At 39.9% G+C, this 19,353-nt stretch overlaps 1 protein-coding gene across 1 annotated transcript in view; it reads right to left on the bottom strand.

Annotated features, from left to right (window-relative positions):
* Positions 1-15,432, bottom strand: part of STAP1 (signal transducing adaptor family member 1) — a 41,943-nt gene extending 26,511 nt beyond the window's left edge. The window contains exons 1-3 of the mRNA XM_084760541.1: positions 15,239-15,432; positions 6,913-6,984; positions 2,757-2,870 (exon numbers count right to left, since the gene is read on the bottom strand). Coding sequence (XP_084616667.1) covers positions 2,757-2,870; positions 6,913-6,984; positions 15,239-15,358 — 306 coding nt within the window. The 5' untranslated portion in view covers positions 15,359-15,432. The remainder of the gene's footprint in view (positions 1-2,756; positions 2,871-6,912; positions 6,985-15,238) is intronic.
* Between the last annotated feature and the right edge of the window lie 3,921 nt (positions 15,433-19,353).

Here is a 19,353-nt window from a genome sequence, read left to right as displayed (position 1 = left end):
GTGATTGGTGTTGCCATGGATTCCTGTGATTGGTGTTGCCTCTAGAAAAAACCTGCTGTCAACTTCTGGCCACCTCACACATGAGCACACACATGCAAGTGCACCCATGGACATGCACACATGTATGCCCATGCACATCCAAATACATACACATACATGTACATATATGACACACATATACAAGCACAAAAAAAAATAACTAGCAAGACTGGCAAAAATGCATATTCTTCTGTTCAGGAATTTTGGGTTAAATAGTATCATTTGAAAAACTCTAATTGCATTAAATAAGCTGTAATGAGAAATAATTCATTTTCTTTTTTGCTTAGAATTAACATACAATTATGAAATATTTCAGTCCCATTTTGTTTTATAGGTAAGCAGAAATATGGATGACAGGCGGTGAAGTTGCTCAGTAAGTAAAACACTTGTCACACAAGTGTCAAGCCCCCAGAAGTCACAGAAAGTCAGGCACAGTGAGACACATAGTCCCAGTGTGCCTGTAGCAAGACAGGAGGGAGAGACAGGAGACTCTCTAGACGCCATTTCCAGCTACCTTAGCATTCTCAGAATCAAGTGACAAAGTGACCCTGTCACAAACAAGGTACAAGATGAGGACTCAAGATTGTCCTTTAACCTCCACACACTCGCTGTGCAACACATGCATTATCACACACACACACACACACACAAAGACCACATGCCCACATATACAATATATAACCTTCAGATTATTTGCCTGCTAAACAAGTACAATTGTACAAATGTATGCTTAACTGAAAAAAATGAAACAATAGTGAATTAATTTCTACAATATGCTACTTAATGATTACTCTCTCCATTGGCTTGCTTGAAATTTGGCAAAAACAATGTAAAAAAAATTCCAACTCTTAACCTCAACTGAGACTACTTTGACTGCTGATAGTAACAACATCAGCCAATTTTTTTTGAGCTACTGTGTTAAGCACTCTACAGGTATTACCTGCTTAATCGTGCCAAAGAAGTAATTAGGTGGTCATTGTTTGCTAGGTTTCTGCACTGAGGTCTTGCATGGTCCTCACTAGAAATACAAATGAAGCCACCTGTGCTGATGTTCTGCATCACTACCTCAAAACTAAGTGTTATCTTGCCTTCTTGAGAAATCAGTGGAGAGACATAACAGCCACATTTCCCATGCAGACTAATTTCAGTTTGTTCCCTTTGTTTAAAAAAAAAAAACTTGAGGTAATCTAATAACAACCAAGTACTTATTTTTCTATCATTTGTTTTCCTATTTCTGCCTACCTTGGAAACTTTTGAAATGAGCACCTAACTTTATGACTAGTTTTAAGTGTGTTTTAGCTTTCCTTGTCTGTGAAATCAATTTCTCCTTTTCAGCTGACTGGAATATCTAATTCTATAGAATGAAACACACCTGGTTCTTTATTAAAATGAATTAAGATCTTTATATGAAGTTGTAATTTTGTCCTTTGACTACCTTCAAGGTAACTCAGCAAGAGGTCTTTTTAAATATCATTTTATGTGTCAGTTCAATTAAAAGATATATATTGTGTATTGTTAAGTATAGATGTTGGGAACAAAACAAAAATCCTTGTTCTCATGGAGTTTGAACAAGCAGGGAAGCATAAATAGTCAATGTACTGGTACAGTCGATTTTGTTGGAAAGAAACAAATAGGAAAATAGAATGTAGAAGAGAGTAAAGCAAACTGATAACGTGATGAAAGGGCAGGTGTCTTAGTCACTGTTCTATTACTATGAAGAGACGCGATGAACAAGACAACTCTAATAAAAGAAAGCATTTAACTGGAGAGTCCCCTCCAGGTTTAGAGGGTGAGTCCGTGGACATCACGGCAGGAAGCAGGCAGGTGTGGCACTGGAGCGGTAACTGAGAGCTTTACACCCTGTTCCTCAGGCAAGTCAGACGAAGAGAGAAAGACGCTGGGCCTGGCCTTGCTGTGTGGGCTTTTGAGACTTCAAAACCCATCGTCAGCGACACACTTCCTCCAACAAGGCCACAGCTCCTCATCCTTCTAATCCTCCATCAACTGAGGACCAGGCATTCAAATGAGAGCCATGGGGTCATTCTCATTCAGACTGCAATGTCAGGGTGGGTGGACCCTGATATCGGTCACAATTCTGATAAAGTGTTCCAGGCGGGCCACAGAGAGCAGCTTACATTTGAGCAAAGACTTACTTCTAATTCAAGAAACGGATGAACAAAGAGGTTGAGTCATTTTGCCTGTGATACACACAGCTAATGGCGTTAAGTAGCAAAGTTCTACCTCGGCATATGACCCCTGTGCCCGCTACTCTTCACTTCTGTATCCAAGAGATTTCAAGGGAGCTTGCTTAGTGCAGATTCACTCTAAACGCGACGGCTCTCAAAGTCAACCAACAACTTCTCCAGGACTATCCGTACCAATTCCGAGTTGCTCTCTGTGTTTCTGACTGTCTTTGTTGGGTAGGTTTTCTTAGCTCACTCTGCTAATTCAAGGACAACCTTGAAAAACACCAGGTGGGATCTTTGTCTTTGTCAGAGGATAGCCGTCTAAAGTTTCATTGTGTTTATATAGGAAACAAGTGAAAACGTTCTTCTAAAATGTAACTCAGAACACTGTAGTTCTAGACAAAGGGCAGAAAATATTAGTGAAGTGTTAAGTCTTGGCCCCTCTTGTAATTCCTGTTCATTCCAGACACTGGATGTTAAAAGGTAAATATAAGCTTGATTCTCTACAAAGCGTTTTCTCTCCTCACTCACCTTTAGTTGTACTTCCTCTTTAGGCAAAACAAGAGTGAATTTTGCACAGTTCTTTTCTGTTGAATTTTGGTCGGTAAGGCACACGAGGTCTATTATGTCTAACTTGCCGACATACTGTAAAGATAAAGGAAAATATCACTAAATGACTTCCTGGGGAATTACCTGGTTTCCATAATACAAGAGAGTACGTAAAAATGTATTTTGTGGTGTGTGCTATATATGGCCCAAACAAATCTGCAAAGGCCATATTAAGTACTTGAGAATTTTGCTATCGTTTAACATAGCTAATATTAAAAATTTAACTATATGAACAAACAAGTAAGTGAAATGTTATATTAAAATAAAGTTTATAATATAGTCAAAAGTCAAATTTCACTATTTTCTCATTACATTGAATATTTTACTGTCTATGTCATCAACATTATTTACATAGTTTTTCTGAGTGGCATACATATTACTCAACAGAGCTGCTATACATCTCACTCCGTGCTCAATACAGACACACTGATAGTTGACTCGGTCGTAGTAGGGGCGCTGCCACTATGGAAGTTGGCAGAGCATGTACAAATGAGTGTATAATTTGTTGGTTTGTTGCTTGTCCCAGACGCAGCCCTTCTCTTATAATAAGAACTCTAGGTATGTCTAGACCTAGGCACAAAGAGTTTTGCTGTAACAAACAGTGCTGGCACATCAACTACAGAAATGAAAGTCGTATCTCCTGTTTTTAATTGTAGGCTGTAAAGAGCCTTAAAGGTCATCATCGGCTAACCCAGCTGTTTGAATCTGCCCTCCGTGATGTCCGCAAGCATACAGCTGGGCGTCTGTAATAACACTGAACTCACACTGCTGAAGCAGCCCTACTAAGTGCTCCTTGTATTGAGGCACGGGTTCTCTCCAAACACTTCCTATTCATTGATCCCGAACTCTTTTCTCTGGAAAAACATTAAACAAATTCAGTGACCTTTCCGCTTGACTTCCTCTTAGCCTTTTAGATATGTAAAGGTGGCTTTAAATTGTTCCCTGCTGTAGACCATACAAAAACCTCAAGTTCTCAGCAGCTCCATCCCAGTGTTTCTCCTGAGACTATCACCCAGAAAACTTCCCCAATGTTTTTTTTTTTTCATCCTCTTTTAACAAAACTGATAGGTGGACAACTCTACAGCCTTTTGTTGTGACCTCTTTGTGGCACATCGCCTCAAATGATTGGCTCACAAACCGCACCTAGGTTACACCCACTTTTACTGGTATATAACCTTGGACAGTTTTGTGTGTGTGTGTGTGTGTCTGTATGTGTGTGTGTGTGTGTGTGTGTGTGTGTGTGTGTGTGTGTGTGTTTTGTAAAGGGGAACTCAGCCCTCCACTAACACAAATTATGCAGTCCGTTCCCCACATTTGGCACATTTAGGGAAATCCTAAGGGTTATCACATCTAGAATATAATGAAGAAAGCTTGTCCTTCATGATGATGGTGTCGACCCTGCCAGGTAGCACTTTCTTTCTTTCTTTCTTTCTTTCTTTCTTTCTTTCTTTCTTTCTTTTTTTCTTTACTTTTCTTTCTTTTTTATTAAGACAGGATTTCTCTGTGTAGCCTTGACTGTCCTAGACTTGCTTTGTAGACCAGGCTGGCCTCGAACTCACAGCGATCCACCTGCCTCTGCCTCTCCAGTGCTGGGATTAAAAAAAGTGTGCCCCCACTGCCTGGCTTAATTTCTTAATCCTCAAACTGGCAGTTTTCATTTCTAATAATAGGATTAAGTAGTTATCAGTCCCACTGATATAAGACCACTGCCACAATTTTTGAGCCAAATTCGTAGCAAGCACTATGAAATGCTGGCCAGGACAATGGATACTGGCTAGGTCCATCCCAGGGTTTCCAGAGTATGGTGCATAATTACATCAGTTGGGTATATAAAGGCAAAACTCACAAGGTATGCATATAATCCCTTTGTCTAGCCAGAGGCAAGCATACATCCTGACATAACTCTTGCCTACATGTGATCAAGTACATCCTGTGCAGTTGGGGCAATCAAGCTTGTTTACAGAAGTGAAGACACATGACTTGTTATCTTTCACGAACAACAGCCCTCAGCATGCTAGGAAGTTACCTGCTGTTGGGCCAGTGGAGCTTACAAATTAGAAGCATTTTTGTTTTATAGATCTCTTATGCACCGTAATTTAAATTTAAAACACAACTTAGTGTCCAATGGCTCAGAGCCTCCTGAGGCTGACCTAGGGCTTTTTAATGTCATGACTGAGAGACCTCTTTTCACAGACCTGCCATTTCTGATTTCAGCATAATCCAGAAATTAGCCATCACATTGTGCCCAGTGGTGTTCATGCTTGCAATCTCAGCACTGAGGAGACTGACTGAGGCAGGAAAATTTTGAACTAGGATGATAACCTACATAGAAGGCCTTGATCAACAACCAACCATTACAGTGAAAACCAGAATGCAAATTTACAGAGTTTGTGTGAGATTTAGCCAGTTAATATATATAAATGCTTGTAAACAATGTAAGGGCTGTGTGCAGTCTACTGGCCGAAACCCTTTCATGTCCTATCTCATTTGCTTATTGTTATAGCCTTATGAGATAGGCTATGGATTTTATCTTAAATAGAGAGATTTGAAAACTGGGAGTGTTGGAGATTTCGCGTGCATCTCTCAGTTATTTGTTCCTGCAGAATCAATTGTATTCTTTGACCACACAACACTGCACCAGGAGAGGGATGTATATGGTATCAGTTTGCCTCACTCTTTGACTTCCTGTTGAGTTGGACCACTGGAGACCTTCAGCAGGAGGCTGGAGTGGGGATCTTATTCAGTACCCTGAGTAGTCTCTTCTTCCACCAAATGTCAAGTTCCTCTTAAGTACGAGCTCTCCTACTCTTTCCTCTCTTGCCTCATATGGAAATATGGCACTATTTTTAGCCTCAGTGTTAAATTTGTGACTTCTCTATATTCTGCCCACTGCTTTGAATACTTATGAGGATTTTATTAAATATTATTCAAGTTGCCCAATTTGAGACATCATCTGTTTTCTCCCATGTCCCCTTTTTATGCTTTGAGTCACAGCGGGGTTAGGCAATTATTTCAAGATCCCAGTTAACGACAGCCGGGCCAGCATTAAAGAAACTAGGCACTCTTTCTGGGCAGGTTAGGCTCCCAATCAGCAAGCTCTTAGGTGTTACAAGTGAGCTTGGCTACTGTGAATTACACAAGGTTTAGGCCAGGGCCTTTGCTTTCTTGACATCACTGGGAAGTTGCAGTACACTCTTAAAAAGCATAGTTTTAAAAGAACTAACTAAATAGTCACTTCATCATTATTCATATACTATAGCTCTTAGAAGTCTGTTTTTAGAGGGTATGTTTTTGTATAGGAAAATTAAATTGTGAGATCGTATGTTACAGTGCTGTGGGAAACATCTTGTTCCTTTCAGATTACAATTGCATTCCATAACATAATATCATCCATAACTGTAAGAAATGAAAGCTACCATTTTGCATTAAGCAGTTTATACTGAAATATCTAAAATTTCTAGTTTTAAACTAAGGCTTTATTATCTAGGCCAAGAACATCAAGACAAACAGTTAAAAATATGAGATACTATCTTCTGAGTTGTCCAGAGAATTGTCACCCCTGATTCTATCACAACTGATTTACATTTGTTTTTGTTGTTGTTTTTTGGGTGCTCTTGTTTCTTTGGTTTGGTTTGGTTTGGTTTTTAGATTCAAGGTCTCTCTATGTAGTCTTGTTGTCCTGAACTCTCTTTGTAGACCAGGCTGGCATTGAACTCAAAATGATCAGCCTGCCTCTGCCGCCCAAGTGCTGGGATTAAAGGCGTGCACCACCACACCTGGCTGATTTACATTTATTTAACGTCTTCATTTTGGGATGAGAGAAAAAAATGGATAAATGCCAAGCAAAGGTGGTGCACACCTTTAATCTTAACACTCTTGAGGCAGAGGCAGGCAGATTTCTGTGAGTTCGAGGCCAGCCTGGTATGTAGTGTGAGTTCCAGGACAGCCAGGACTACAGAGACTTGTCTTGAAGAAAAAAAGAAAAAAAGAAAAAAAAAAAGAAGAAGAAGGAAAGAAAGAAAAAGAAAAGAATAATAAATTGTGTGCAAATGGTCTATTGAAAAGTCAGACTACTTACAGTTGTACTTTTTTTGTCGGTGTAAAAGAAAAGCGTGGTTCCTCTCAACTCTGTCCAGTAGTGTTTGTACTCCTGTGGGAAAGAAATCAGAAACACCATTTCATGAGTTCATATTCAATTTTTTTCTGGTTTGTAATTGTGTCATATAAAGTTATTATTTATCCTTCACTTTTTGCCTAATTTTAAAAATTATTTATTTTATGTGTGTATGTGTGTGTTCCTTAAAGCATCATCTGTGTGCAGTAACCAAGGAGACTAGAAGAACTGAGTAGCTGGGAACAGGAGTTACAGGAAGCTGTAAACTGACTGGATGTCCTGTGGAAGAGCAGGAAGTGCTCTTAACCACTGAGCCATTTTTAGAAACACACACACACACACACACACACACACACCCCTTTTCTTCCTTCTTTCTTTCTTTCTTTCTTTCTTTCTTTTTTTTTTTTTTTTTGTTTTGTTTTAATTTGGAGACAAGATTTTACCAAATATCTCTGGTTGGCCTGGAACTTCCTGTGTGGGTCATGTTGTCCTTGAACCCACAGAGATCTGCCTGCCTCTTCCTCCCATCCCACATGCTGGAATTACAGATGTGGACCACCACACCAGAATATTCACTGAATTTCACCATAAATTCTTTTAAACTGCCATGCATGTTCTCATTATATGGTAAACCAGGTTCACCCATATTTTAATGGTTTTACTTTGTAGTTAATTCTTTTTTTTTTTAAAGAAAAATAGAAAATTAACTTTATTTTATATGTATGAGGATTTTTTCTGCACTGGATTTATTTGCCAACACCACATGTGTGCCTAGTGTTCCTGAAGGACAGATGAGACCACGGAATCCCCTGGAACTGGTGTTACAGTTGTGAGCCAACATAGGAGTGCTGGTAATGGGACCAGGCCCTCTGGAAAAGCAGCCAGTGCTTGAAACCACTGAGCCATTTCTTTAGGCCTGCAGTTAAGTTTTTATTAAATCCCTTTCTAACTTATTTTAGTGTAATGTTTGACTTGTGCTTAACTAGATAATTTTTGAAACTCTTCTCATTTACTTAAAACTATTTAATTTTAGTGAATGATGGGGCCATTTAAAATGTCATATACGGCATGGATAGATCTGCTCTTTAGGGTAGATAAAAGGACTGAGCAAATATGTAGAGGTAAAGTAGTTAAAAGAGGACATGACTTTTAGTTTAGATTCGTGAAATAGTATTTATTGGTGCCATAGACTAAAGGGATATAAAAGTTGATGATAAAAAAATTAATACATTGAAGCTGAAGTTTGAAGACTGAGATTTATTCATTGGGTAAATATTTAATTATTAGTAGATTCAAATTACCATGAGTTTTTACAAATAATGTTCCATAATAATTTTTAAAAATAGCCTAGTCAGACTCTCATTTTAGTTGTCTTAAGTTTCATTTACTTTTCTTTCCATTCTTTTGTTCATTCTTTCTTTTCTTTTGTGTGTGTGTGTGTGTGTGTGTGTGTGTGTGTGTGTGTGTGTGTGTCAGGTGGTCACAGTCTTACTATGCAGCTCTGGCTCTGCCGGAGCTCACTCTGTAAAGCAAGCTACAGGGTAGCTTTGAACTCTGCATCCTTAGTGCTGGGATTAAAAGCTTGCAGCACTACACCCTGTCCAGGCTTCATTCACATACTTTCATAAACATTACCACAAATGGGTTGGAGAGGTGAACAGTGATTATGGTTGCTTACTGGCCAGTTGGTGGTGATGGCTGGCATGGTGAAGCACACCTTTACTTCCAGTATTGTGGAGGCAAAGGCCAGTGGATCTCTGAATTCAAGGCCAAGCTTTTCCACAGAACAAATTCTAGGACGGCCAAGGCTACACAGAGAAACCCTGTCTTGAAAAAGCAAAACAGAAAGGAAGAAAGGAGAAGAGAAAGAAAGAATTATTCCTGATCTTTCAGATGATTCAGCACCTAGCACCCATGTCAGACACCCACACACAGAAAACACAGATTTTTCTTTTCTTTTCTTTTTTTTCCCCCGAGACAGTGTTTCTCTGTGTAGCCTTGGCTATCTTGAACTCATTTTGTAAACCAGGCTGGCCTCAAATTCACATCAATCTGCCTGCCTTGGCCTCCTACAGTGCTGGGATTACAGGCGTGCATCACCATGCCTCATGTAAAATTAAATCTTAAGAACAAACCACTTAAAACATTTTTTCTAGCAGGAAGAGTGGAGCCCACTGTATAAGCATTCTTGTGTGGGAAGGACTGTAAGCTTTGTCATAGGTGAAAGCAATCTTGGCGGACTTTACCCTTGGACACACCACAGGTACACCCTGAGATAGACTGGGTGGAGCCATCTTGGGCCTGGAATTCAGGAAGCAGACTTGGAGACTCCACCTGGACTATTGGGAGAAGGAGACCGCCCTTACAGGCAAGCGGCAAGAGGAGAGAGGGGCAGCAGAGAGACCCGGCTTGAGCACACATGGATCGAAGGAGGATCAGTGAACAGGCCGGACCAGCGCGCAGGCCAGAGACACCTAGGGACCTATCCTCTGGAACGGATACTGGAAGGTTCACTTTTTTCCCTTTAACCTTTTTTCCCTCTTGTGAAAGCTAGTTGGGTTTTATAATAAAGTTTATACTTCAGCGGTATGTGCATATGGTCAAGTTTCAGTAAAATGGTAGTATTGCTGAAGTAATCTACCCCAAACACAGAGCTGGAACTTGGTAGGTGGCCTTTCTGCTCCAGCCAACCCATAATCAAGAGCTGACTACAATATGTAATAGGCCTACGGATGCAGCTATGGAGTCGGTCAAAAGAGCCTTTGTAAAGGGCAGTTGCAAAACTGATCAAAGACATGCCTAACTCTGAATGCCCCATGTATGCCAACGGACGACACATCTTAGAGTCAAATAGATTAACAAGACAAGGAAATAAATCTCAACTGTGACCCCATCAGAAATGTCTGTCTTTCTGTTCATTGGGGACACCATCGTTTTTGTCACTACAACAGCTGGTTTCCTGGCACTTTCTTACACTTTCCCATTTAGTCTCCAGTAATGGATGCTGCCAGAAATGACTGATCTCTGAGCAGGACTGCGTATAAAACAGGTGAGGTTGGGAGACAGGATGTTTAGCTCACCACTTCCGGTCCTCCAGTCAGCCTTGTCTGCTAGGAGAGAGTGGGTGTTCTGCTCATTTCCTGCCAGGTAGAAAAGGGCCTTTAAGAAGTTTAAGCTTGGGCCTTTCAAGCTGAGTCAGTGAATAGAGGTAGCTCAGTGTAGGGTGAAGCGGCACGTGCTTAGGCCCAGTATCAAACTCACACACTGGTAGACTTTATTAGTCATAGAAGTAAGTAATGGGTCCCTAGTTAGAGAATTCCTCAGCCTTCAAAGCCTGGGAGAAGAAAAATCACAGTGGAATATCATAAGCATTTAAAATTGGGGCAAGAGAGAGGGATGGCTGCTCGTGGAACAATTTTTCATATAGTGATGACCTGAAAAAAGGGTCCTGGATAGTGAGGTGTTAAGCAGAACCTGAGATGAGGAGTAAAGAAGATGACAAATGAAGACAAAAGCAATAGCCGGGGTCATGAGTTCTTACATAGCCTGATGACTTGTGCCAAGCAGATTTATGGGGAGACCTGGTGGCACTCAGAGGAAGGACAACAGGTTACCAAGAAGAGACTTGATACCCTATGAGCATATACAGGGGGAGGTAATCCCCCTCAGGAACAGTCATAGGGGAGGGGAATAAGGGGAAAATGGGAGGGAGGGAAGAATGGGAGGATAGAAGGGATGGGATAACCATTGAGATGTAACAAGAATAAATTAATATAGGATGTCAAAAAATTTTAAAATTAAGACTAAAAAAAAAAAAAGAAGAAGAAGAAGAAGTATAGCATCCTTTATACTAGTCGCAGAGGGAAAACAGCCAGGGTCAGCAGAGAGTTAAGTCAGACAATGTTGGCAAAGAGAACCTGGGATATCTCAGACACAGATGCTTAGGACGTATAACCAAAGCTGAGGGGTGCGGGGAGTCAGCCCACAGAAGCCACACGTGGACTCTTATGAGGCGCTGGCTCCAACTCTAGATTGGTCTTGCCAAGTCCACTCCTGGACAAGGACACAGGACAGAAGTTTCTTTTGTCCTTTAATGTGGCCCTCGAAGAAAGTCTTGGGTCAGTCTGGCTCCCCACACAGTGGCTTGTTTAGTGATGACCTGTTGCTTTGGAATGTTTTTAAAACCCCCCAGATAACAACTATCGTTGTGTACACTGTGTGGCAGTTTACTGGTAGGAGACAGGGAGCAGAAGAAGAGAATGCAGGCAGTTGCTATTGCTTCATAGAGTAGTTGAAGATTTGGTATGATAGCAATGCATATAAGAACATAGGAGCTGGAACATACAAATGTTAGTGAGTTCTCACCACCTGAACAACAATAGAACAGTGCATTACTTCCACAGTCACAGTACTGGCAGATGCTTTGCATTTTTCATTCTCCATGGTGTGTGTGTGTGTGTGTGTGTGTGTGTGTGTGTGTGTGTGTGTGTGTGTGTAACCAGCTGTGGTGGCACATAACTTTAATTTTTTTTTTTTATGTAGTGATTTATTTTCCTCCTTTGAGAGAGATGGTGATGAGGCCCAAAGATGTCTAAAAATAAGTATATTCCAATGGGACTGTGGAAAAGGATGAGCTATTTTAAAAAACAGAATAATGAAATCCATTGTTCTTCCTGCATTAAATCACTTCTAAATGTTTCCTTTCTAGTTATTTCAAAACCATTTCTTCATTCCTTCTCTCTCTCTCTCTCTCTCTCTCTCTCTCTCTCTCTCTCTCTCTCTCTGTGTGTGTGTGTGTGTGTGTGTATGTGTCTATCGTTCCCTTTCTTTCTTGTGTGTGTGTGTGTTTGTCTGTCTGTCTGTCTGTCTGTCTCTCATGTGTATGTGTGTGCTTGTGCACACATGCATGCATAGACCATGGTGCTCATGTTGGAGCCAGAGGACAGCTTGCTGGATGGATACCATTCTCTCTTCCACCATATGGGGTTCTGGGATCAAACTCAGATCAGTAGTCTTTATGGCAAGTGTCCCTTTCCACTGAGCCATCTCTCTGGTCCATAAGTTATTTTCCTACATTGGGAGATGTTTTAAAAACACTAGTGAGAAATTTTACTTCAGACGTCACTTAATAGCTAATAGTCCTGGCCCCTGGATCAGGCAGGAGTTCTGGAAAACTGATGGTACTGAATGTACTGTTGAAAAGACTGAACAATTGCAGATATGACCTTAAATGAATTCACAAACTCACACAGCTATGTCTGGGAGCTGGCGTTTTTGGAAGGCTTTCTCACTCTATCCGTAAGCCTCTATCCACACTGAAAGCAGTAGGTCAAGGCTTTCTGTGTTTTTGATCTGGGCCAGAGATGAGGGACAAGTGCTGTGAGAGCAGTTGACGTGCAGGTGCGTTTCTTAGGGGACATAATCATTAGTGAGGTTTAACTGACATGGAACTTCTAAAATCAAGTCTAATCTCTGATAATCTTGGAGAAAACATTGGAAGTTTTCTATCACTGTGTTCATTTTCTTTACTGGCCTTCTTGGTTTAATCTGCTATCAGAAAAGAAACGCTAGCATTATTTTAAAAAGGCAAGAATTATTGAGATTCCTCCGTCTGCACTTGCAGGTATCTGTGCTCCTGAGTAAAAATGCTGAGATGACCACACACACACACACACACACACACACACACACACACACACACACACTGACATTAATTGGGTATGATTTACTGGCATTTAAACAAAAGTTAAAATGTGAGCACTATAGATTGATAGATACAATTAAGGAGAAATTATTAAGTAGAGTAAGACCCATATATGAAGGCACTGATGAGTTCAAAAGCTCTTGGAGGAAAAATAGTTAGACATGGTAGTAAGACCCATGAACTTCAGACACAGCCACAAACCCAAAGACAGAGGTCACTTCTGTTTGATATGTAGAGAGATCAAAATCAGAATACTGAATTGGTTTCTAACAAGACCACATGGATCCCAGTATAACTTGACTAATACTAAACAAATAGTATCTAGGCATGTATTTTATTTGTATAGATATTTAAATATTTGATAGCCATATCTCTGAATGAGGTGTGTTTTACACATAGTCTCTTGGTTTTTAATTTGCATTAAATCACTGGACTAAAGGCACTGAAGCAAGATTTCTTATTTATCCCTTTGCTTTGTGGCCATATATGACTTTGTAGTTAGAATTTAAGATCAGTTTGCTTCTAAATGCTCCCTGGCATTTCCTGCCAGTTGTGTGGAAGTCCCATTTATTTCCCTTAGCATTTTTCTCATTGCTTCTGTATTTGTCTTTGAGCACCACGGCATTCCTTTGAGCAATTTTACTTATAGACCTCTGTTGCAGGATATTTTACAGACCTCAAACTGACTTTAGAATGTTAGCAACTCTGAAGAAAATGAATCTAAAGTGTGAAGGTGGCATTTTATGCAGTTATCGTTTTCATCTGTGAAGCCACCATATACATTGAAGCTGCTGTCGTCCCCTGGTTCCTCTTCTGCTTGACACACAAGAGAAAGGAACTTGTCAGTAAACTTAAACGGGTAGGCAAATTGGTTTTCTTGCGTATGTTTCACAAATATTTTCATGCTTACTTTGAACCCAGAGTCTGATGTGTCTTAGAGAAGTACTCTTCCATTTAGGTATATGCACAGCCCTCATAAGAAATGCTGAATGTATAGTTGATTTTGTTTTGGAGCATGCTTTCTAAGAAAAACTAGATTATGAGTTAGATAAAATGTCATAACTACTACTAAGCCAAGCTTCTTGTCATGTTCGTTGTGTGCAAAGTGTACAAGAAATGTTGCTTGGAAAATAAATTGACTCAGCACTGGGCATACTTATCCTAGACATAATGAAGAAACAACATAAACAGTAATATATTATGCTGGAGGCAAGTAGTAGTCGCTTGCCCCTCCCCCCTCCAACAGCTCAATAAACTGAATTCAGGGCAGATGGAGTAATTTTCATAAGGTAAAAGTTATATGTGGAAAAAACATCAAGTGAAGACATGGTTTACCGATACTCTAAAATTGTAGTTTTTGTTTGCTTGTTTTACTAACCATAACAACATATGCCTTCTTTAAAACACCTGGAAGATGTTGGTAGCAGACACAGTTACTATAAACACTTTGGGAAGACAGTCAGTGAAGGACCAAATTTAAATTGCCTACTAGCCCATTTCTGGTGAAGGGGAAAAAAAAACATGCAGCTGACTTGTGTAGGGTCATCATCATCATCATCATCACCATCATCATCATCAACAACAACAACAACGACAACCAACACCTCCAATATAGCTTGCAAATTTACTACCAAATGCTTAACAGCCATAACATGAATTACAACCTGACTTTCAAATGGCAAATGACTTTACTATGTACATAGAGAGTGTGAATACACTATTGGAGTATTTTCATATTCATAATTGTTTCATGCATGTTAATGACTCCTCTGAAACCTTGCCGTATCAACATTAAACACTTACTGTTATTTCTGAAAACACTTCAAACTTTGCTAGCTTCAGCCAAATATGAAAATTTAATAAAATTTCACCTACGTGTGGCTTCTTTAATTATTTAGTAACCTATAATTTATTTCTCTAGTTAATTTTAGATTGTCCACGATTATAACTTTAAAGGCAACACATTTTTATAACTGTAGTTTAGGATTTTATGTTAAATATATGTAAAATGTACTTTTTAGAAAACAATTTAATGTATTTATTATTTACAATAACATTTTAAATATTCTCTTTTAAAGTCAGTATGATGGTCAGTATTTTCAGAATGTGTAATGAAACAATATTAAATAAATATTTTTCACAATTTTATGAAAGTTTACCATCTCTTACAATTTGATCATTATAAACATCAGTATAACTGGGAGTAGGAGCAGGTAGGCAATTTGTCATGAAATCACCTTATCTTCATGCAATTTCTTACCACTGAAGCATAGTAGGAAATTGTGGAGAAACATTAAAAAAAAAAAAAAAAAAAAAACAACCTTACCGTGCAAGCCAAAACCTTGTGAGATGCTTAAAAGAATCCTTTGGGAATTTCATTAGATTTTTATATCACGGCTAAATATTAGAAACCTTATAACACTTACATATATATGTATATATGCTGTGCATTGTATTTAAGTTATTCAATCATTCTTCTGGATCAACAAAGGGAGAATAACCCAAATAGAAATAAGCAGGCATCATCGCATCATGTTGTCATGAGATAAGTTAGGCTCAAACTTTCAGGGTCATCTACAGACTTACCTGGGAATCAGACCATTTGACTAATAAAACACCTTCAAAGTACAGGGGCAGAGCAGTGATCTTCATCCTTTCCTGGAAGATCCTGCGAGGGGCAGGTTTTGGGGGCTTCTTAGCCATCATGCCCTTTGCGTTGGCGCCTGGCTTGCTTTCAGTTCTGTCCAGACGCTAACAAAAGGAAATCTCCGTTGTGCGAGAGGAAAGGCAACTGTTTAAAGAGGAAGTCTCAACTTGCTTTTTAACCACCAACCCTCCTCCACCAGCAGTGCAACACACACACACACACACACACACACACACACACACACACACACGTACTTTACTTTTTGCAAACTAAAACATGATCAAGCACAGAGCAGCCTTTAAAAGCCAACCTCTGCATACACTTCATGTGCTTAGATTTATGGAAGCAAAATAAACAGCAGATTATCATCTCCCAAGGATGAAAGGAGCAGGTGCAGGCATTGTGAGAGGCGTTAGGAGACACACCAAAGGTGCATTTGGCTTTTCCAGCTTTTACTTTTGTTTATTGCCCTCTGTCTTTATGTCTAACAAATGTGCCTCAAACTGTGCTCTTTATAAAAATATTTCATTGAATATTTTTTATTCTATCGGATATATATCCAATAGAGTTTTGTTTTGTTTTCTGTTTTAAAACAGAGTCTTATTTTTTTTACCCATGGCTGGCCTGGAATTCTACTCTGGAGACCAGGCTGGTGTCAGACTCACAGAGGTCCAATTGCTTCTGTCTCCAAAGTGTTGGGATTAAGGATTTTGTCACCATACCTACCTGTGGCCAGAGAGTTTTAAAAGAAACAGAGAGATGACCTCCGCAAAAATACAGAAAGGAATGGTTTGATTTAAAAAAAAAGACCATTTATTTAGGGTGTGCACATGTGTGTGAGCCAATGTTCAGGCAGCCTCAAGTGTGCCCATGCCACAGTGCGTGTCTGCAGGTTAGAGGACAGTTTGTGGCAATTAGTTCTCTCCTTCTGCCATGTGGGGCTCAAGTATCGAACTCCAGTCCTTCGCCTTGGCAGCATGCCTCTTAACCTCCTGAGCCTAACAGAAATATTTCTGCTAACTAAGCATCTGTTTAATTATCTTTTTTTTTTAACCATTTATGAAATAAATGTAAGTTCTTTTGGTCTATTGATTTGTAAGTAAAATTAATCCTTTATATACCAAGACTCAATTATTTCTCCTTCAACCATTTCTCTCAAATCTTATGAAATTCAAAATCTGTCTTAAACATTATCAGGCAGTTAGACCTGTCAGGATTCCCAGCGCCATTCCCTGCACTGGCACCACTGCAGCCCTGTCTATTACAGATAGTTCAAATGTACTACTTTTCTTTCCTCATCACAAGAAATACAATCTGATTAAGATGCTTTTGGCTTTCAAGGAGCCTAATAGATCCTTGCTGGTTTGGAGATTCCTTCTTCCATCGTTTGTTGATCACTAAATAGTTATGGCTGTAGCGCTGAACCAACCAAGCTCCTTTACAAACTCGTTTCTTCTGCCCTAGTCATTTGCTTCTTCCTCGATGTCTCCAGCCCTTTGGTCTTTCTTCTCATAGCTCACTGTCCTGTGGGCTCCCATGCTCTTCTATCTGCTATCTGTTTGGTGAAGTCTTACTCATCGGTCAGGAGCCTGGGAAAAATCTTTCTGTTCCTGGGAAGAATTACTTTACTATCTACCTATTAGTATCGATTAGACCAGCAAGTCTGACTCAAAATGTCCAGTCCTCATCTCATCTGGTACATCCTGATTTCTGGCCTTTAATATTTATTGATCTATTATCACGTGCATGAGAGTGCATTGCGATAGATTGAAAGGACATTTGAATTGAGTATAATTGTGCTGCCAGGCATGATGCTTACGTGCCTTTAGTGCCAGTACTTGAGAGGCAGAGGCAGGTGAGTTTCTGAGTTCAGACCAGCCTGGCCTATAAATGAATTCCAGGACAGTCTAAAACCTTGTCTTGAAAAACATATCTAGAAATATATATAAATTATATATAACATAAAATAATATACAATATCTAAATATAAATGTTTTCACATTTATACATAATATACAAATATATTTTATATAAATATTTTAAAAATGTGTGTGGTGTATGCATGCATCTATTTACAAAACAGCTTTAATTTTTGCCACAAGGTGGAATACATGAATGAGTTATCAGTCACAGTCTTATAATTTCCAGTCAGTTTTTATTGATTTTGGTAGGATAAAAGTGTTTTCAGTAGAGAAAATGAAAATCATTGTAATAGATTCTTAGAGAGTCCGGGGCACTCAATATAGGGTTTCTTGCTTCCCCCTTTACCCAGTAATTATTGACACAATGAGCCTTAATTACACAGAACATATTTTCCTGAAGCATTTGGGTCATAAAAAAGGTGAAGAATCACTGTTACTGAAGTTATACTAAAAGTACTGTTTAATAATTTAATTTGAAAATGCCTGAGCATTTTCAGTATTGTATGAAGAGTTACTCTCAGCTGGAGAGAGCTCTTCTTAGTTATAGGTTCATACTATTTTTATAATGTAATTTGCTGTCATATCTATTTCTGGAAATAGTTCGGGAGGTTATGACTCTCCCCTCCCCACTTTTTAAGACAGGGTCTCATCATGCAGCTTGATTGGCTTGACACTCACTATGTAAGCCAGGCTGGCCTTGAACTCACAGAGGTCTGCCGGCCTCTGCTGCAATCAAAGGTGTACACCGTCACACCCAGCTGAGGTTGTGAATCTTGATTGGCAACTGGTTGCGGAGCACCTGGATTAATACTGAACAGTCTTGGATGTGTCTGTGAGAACATTTACAGAAGAGATTAACTAAGAGAAGCCAGGTGTGGTGGTGCACGCCTTTAATCCCAGCACTTGGGAAGCAGAGGCAGATGGATCGCTGTGAGTTCGAGGCCAGCCTGGTCTACAAAGCGAGTCCAGGGCAGCCAAGGGAAGGCTCCCTCTGAAAGTCGGTGGTAACATCCCTCACACCAGGGACCCAGGTGGAATGAGAGGAAGAGGAGGGCTAGTGAGCGCAGGCGCTCTCTCTCTCAGCTCCCTGGCTTCTGTGGTATGTGTGCTCTGCTGAGCCATATCCCTTCTGTCACAATGGACTGAGACTTCTGAAACCATGGGCAAAATAAACCCTCCTCCACTTCGGTCATTTTCTCATGTATTCTGTTACGCTGGTGAAACGTTTGACACAGAGGGCAAACAGATAAAGCGCACCAGTTCCCCAAATCAGGTCAATCACAAGCTACTGCTCACTTGAACAGAAACTAGGAATTCAGAATAATAGACAGTTTGGGAATAGGTAATAATACTATTGCGTTAGTCAAATTTAAAAAATTACCATTACACCGGGCGTGGTGGCGCACGCCTTTAATCCCAGCATTCGGGAGGCAGAGGCAGGCGGATCATTGTGAGTTTGAGCCAGCCTGGTCTACAAAGTGAGTCCAGGACAGCCAAGGCTACACAGAGAAACCCTGTTTAAAAAAAAAAAACAAAAAACAAAAAACAAACAAACAAACAAAAAACCAAAAACCATTACAATCTCAATATATACAAGATTCAAGTCTGTATTTTTTCTTTCAAGATCATTTTGTTGGTGCTGATGCAGGAAGCAGTTGAATGATCGTTCACATCCGTTTCACGCTTCCTAGTGCGTTGTTCTTTACTGTAGCAGCTGAAATGGTTATGGAGAACAAACAAACAAACAACAAACAAAAACAAAAGAAAAAAACCACTTTTTTTCCCCCAAGTAGCGTTGAGGAGAATCAATATGATTTGGAAAGGCAGAAGAGAAGCCCAATTATTTCTTATGCTGCCTTTGGTTTTTCCTACCAAAGACAAGGCAGGAATGGTGGATAAACGTCTGACTTTCTCCTGGTACTGTGATGGGACGGCGCAGTGTCTGATCACTAGCTTCATGGATGCTGACCACTGTAGCCGGGGTACATCAGTTGTGTTGGTGTGCATCGGCTAGGCGTGAAGTGTTCTGAACTCAGAAGTGATCGACAGTCCTGGTCGCTGCTGTTTGTGGAGGCTTCCGGGAGGTGCCAGTTTTGTAATTGTGGTGACTTCCTGATTCTCAGAGACCAACA

The sequence above is a fragment of the Acomys minous genome (genome assembly GCF_964271855.1).
Source record: "Acomys minous genome assembly, chromosome: 15".
NCBI lineage: Eukaryota > Metazoa > Chordata > Mammalia > Rodentia > Muridae > Acomys > Acomys minous.
Note: the sequence above shows the minus strand (reverse complement) of the source record. Positions and strands in the feature narration are given on the sequence as shown.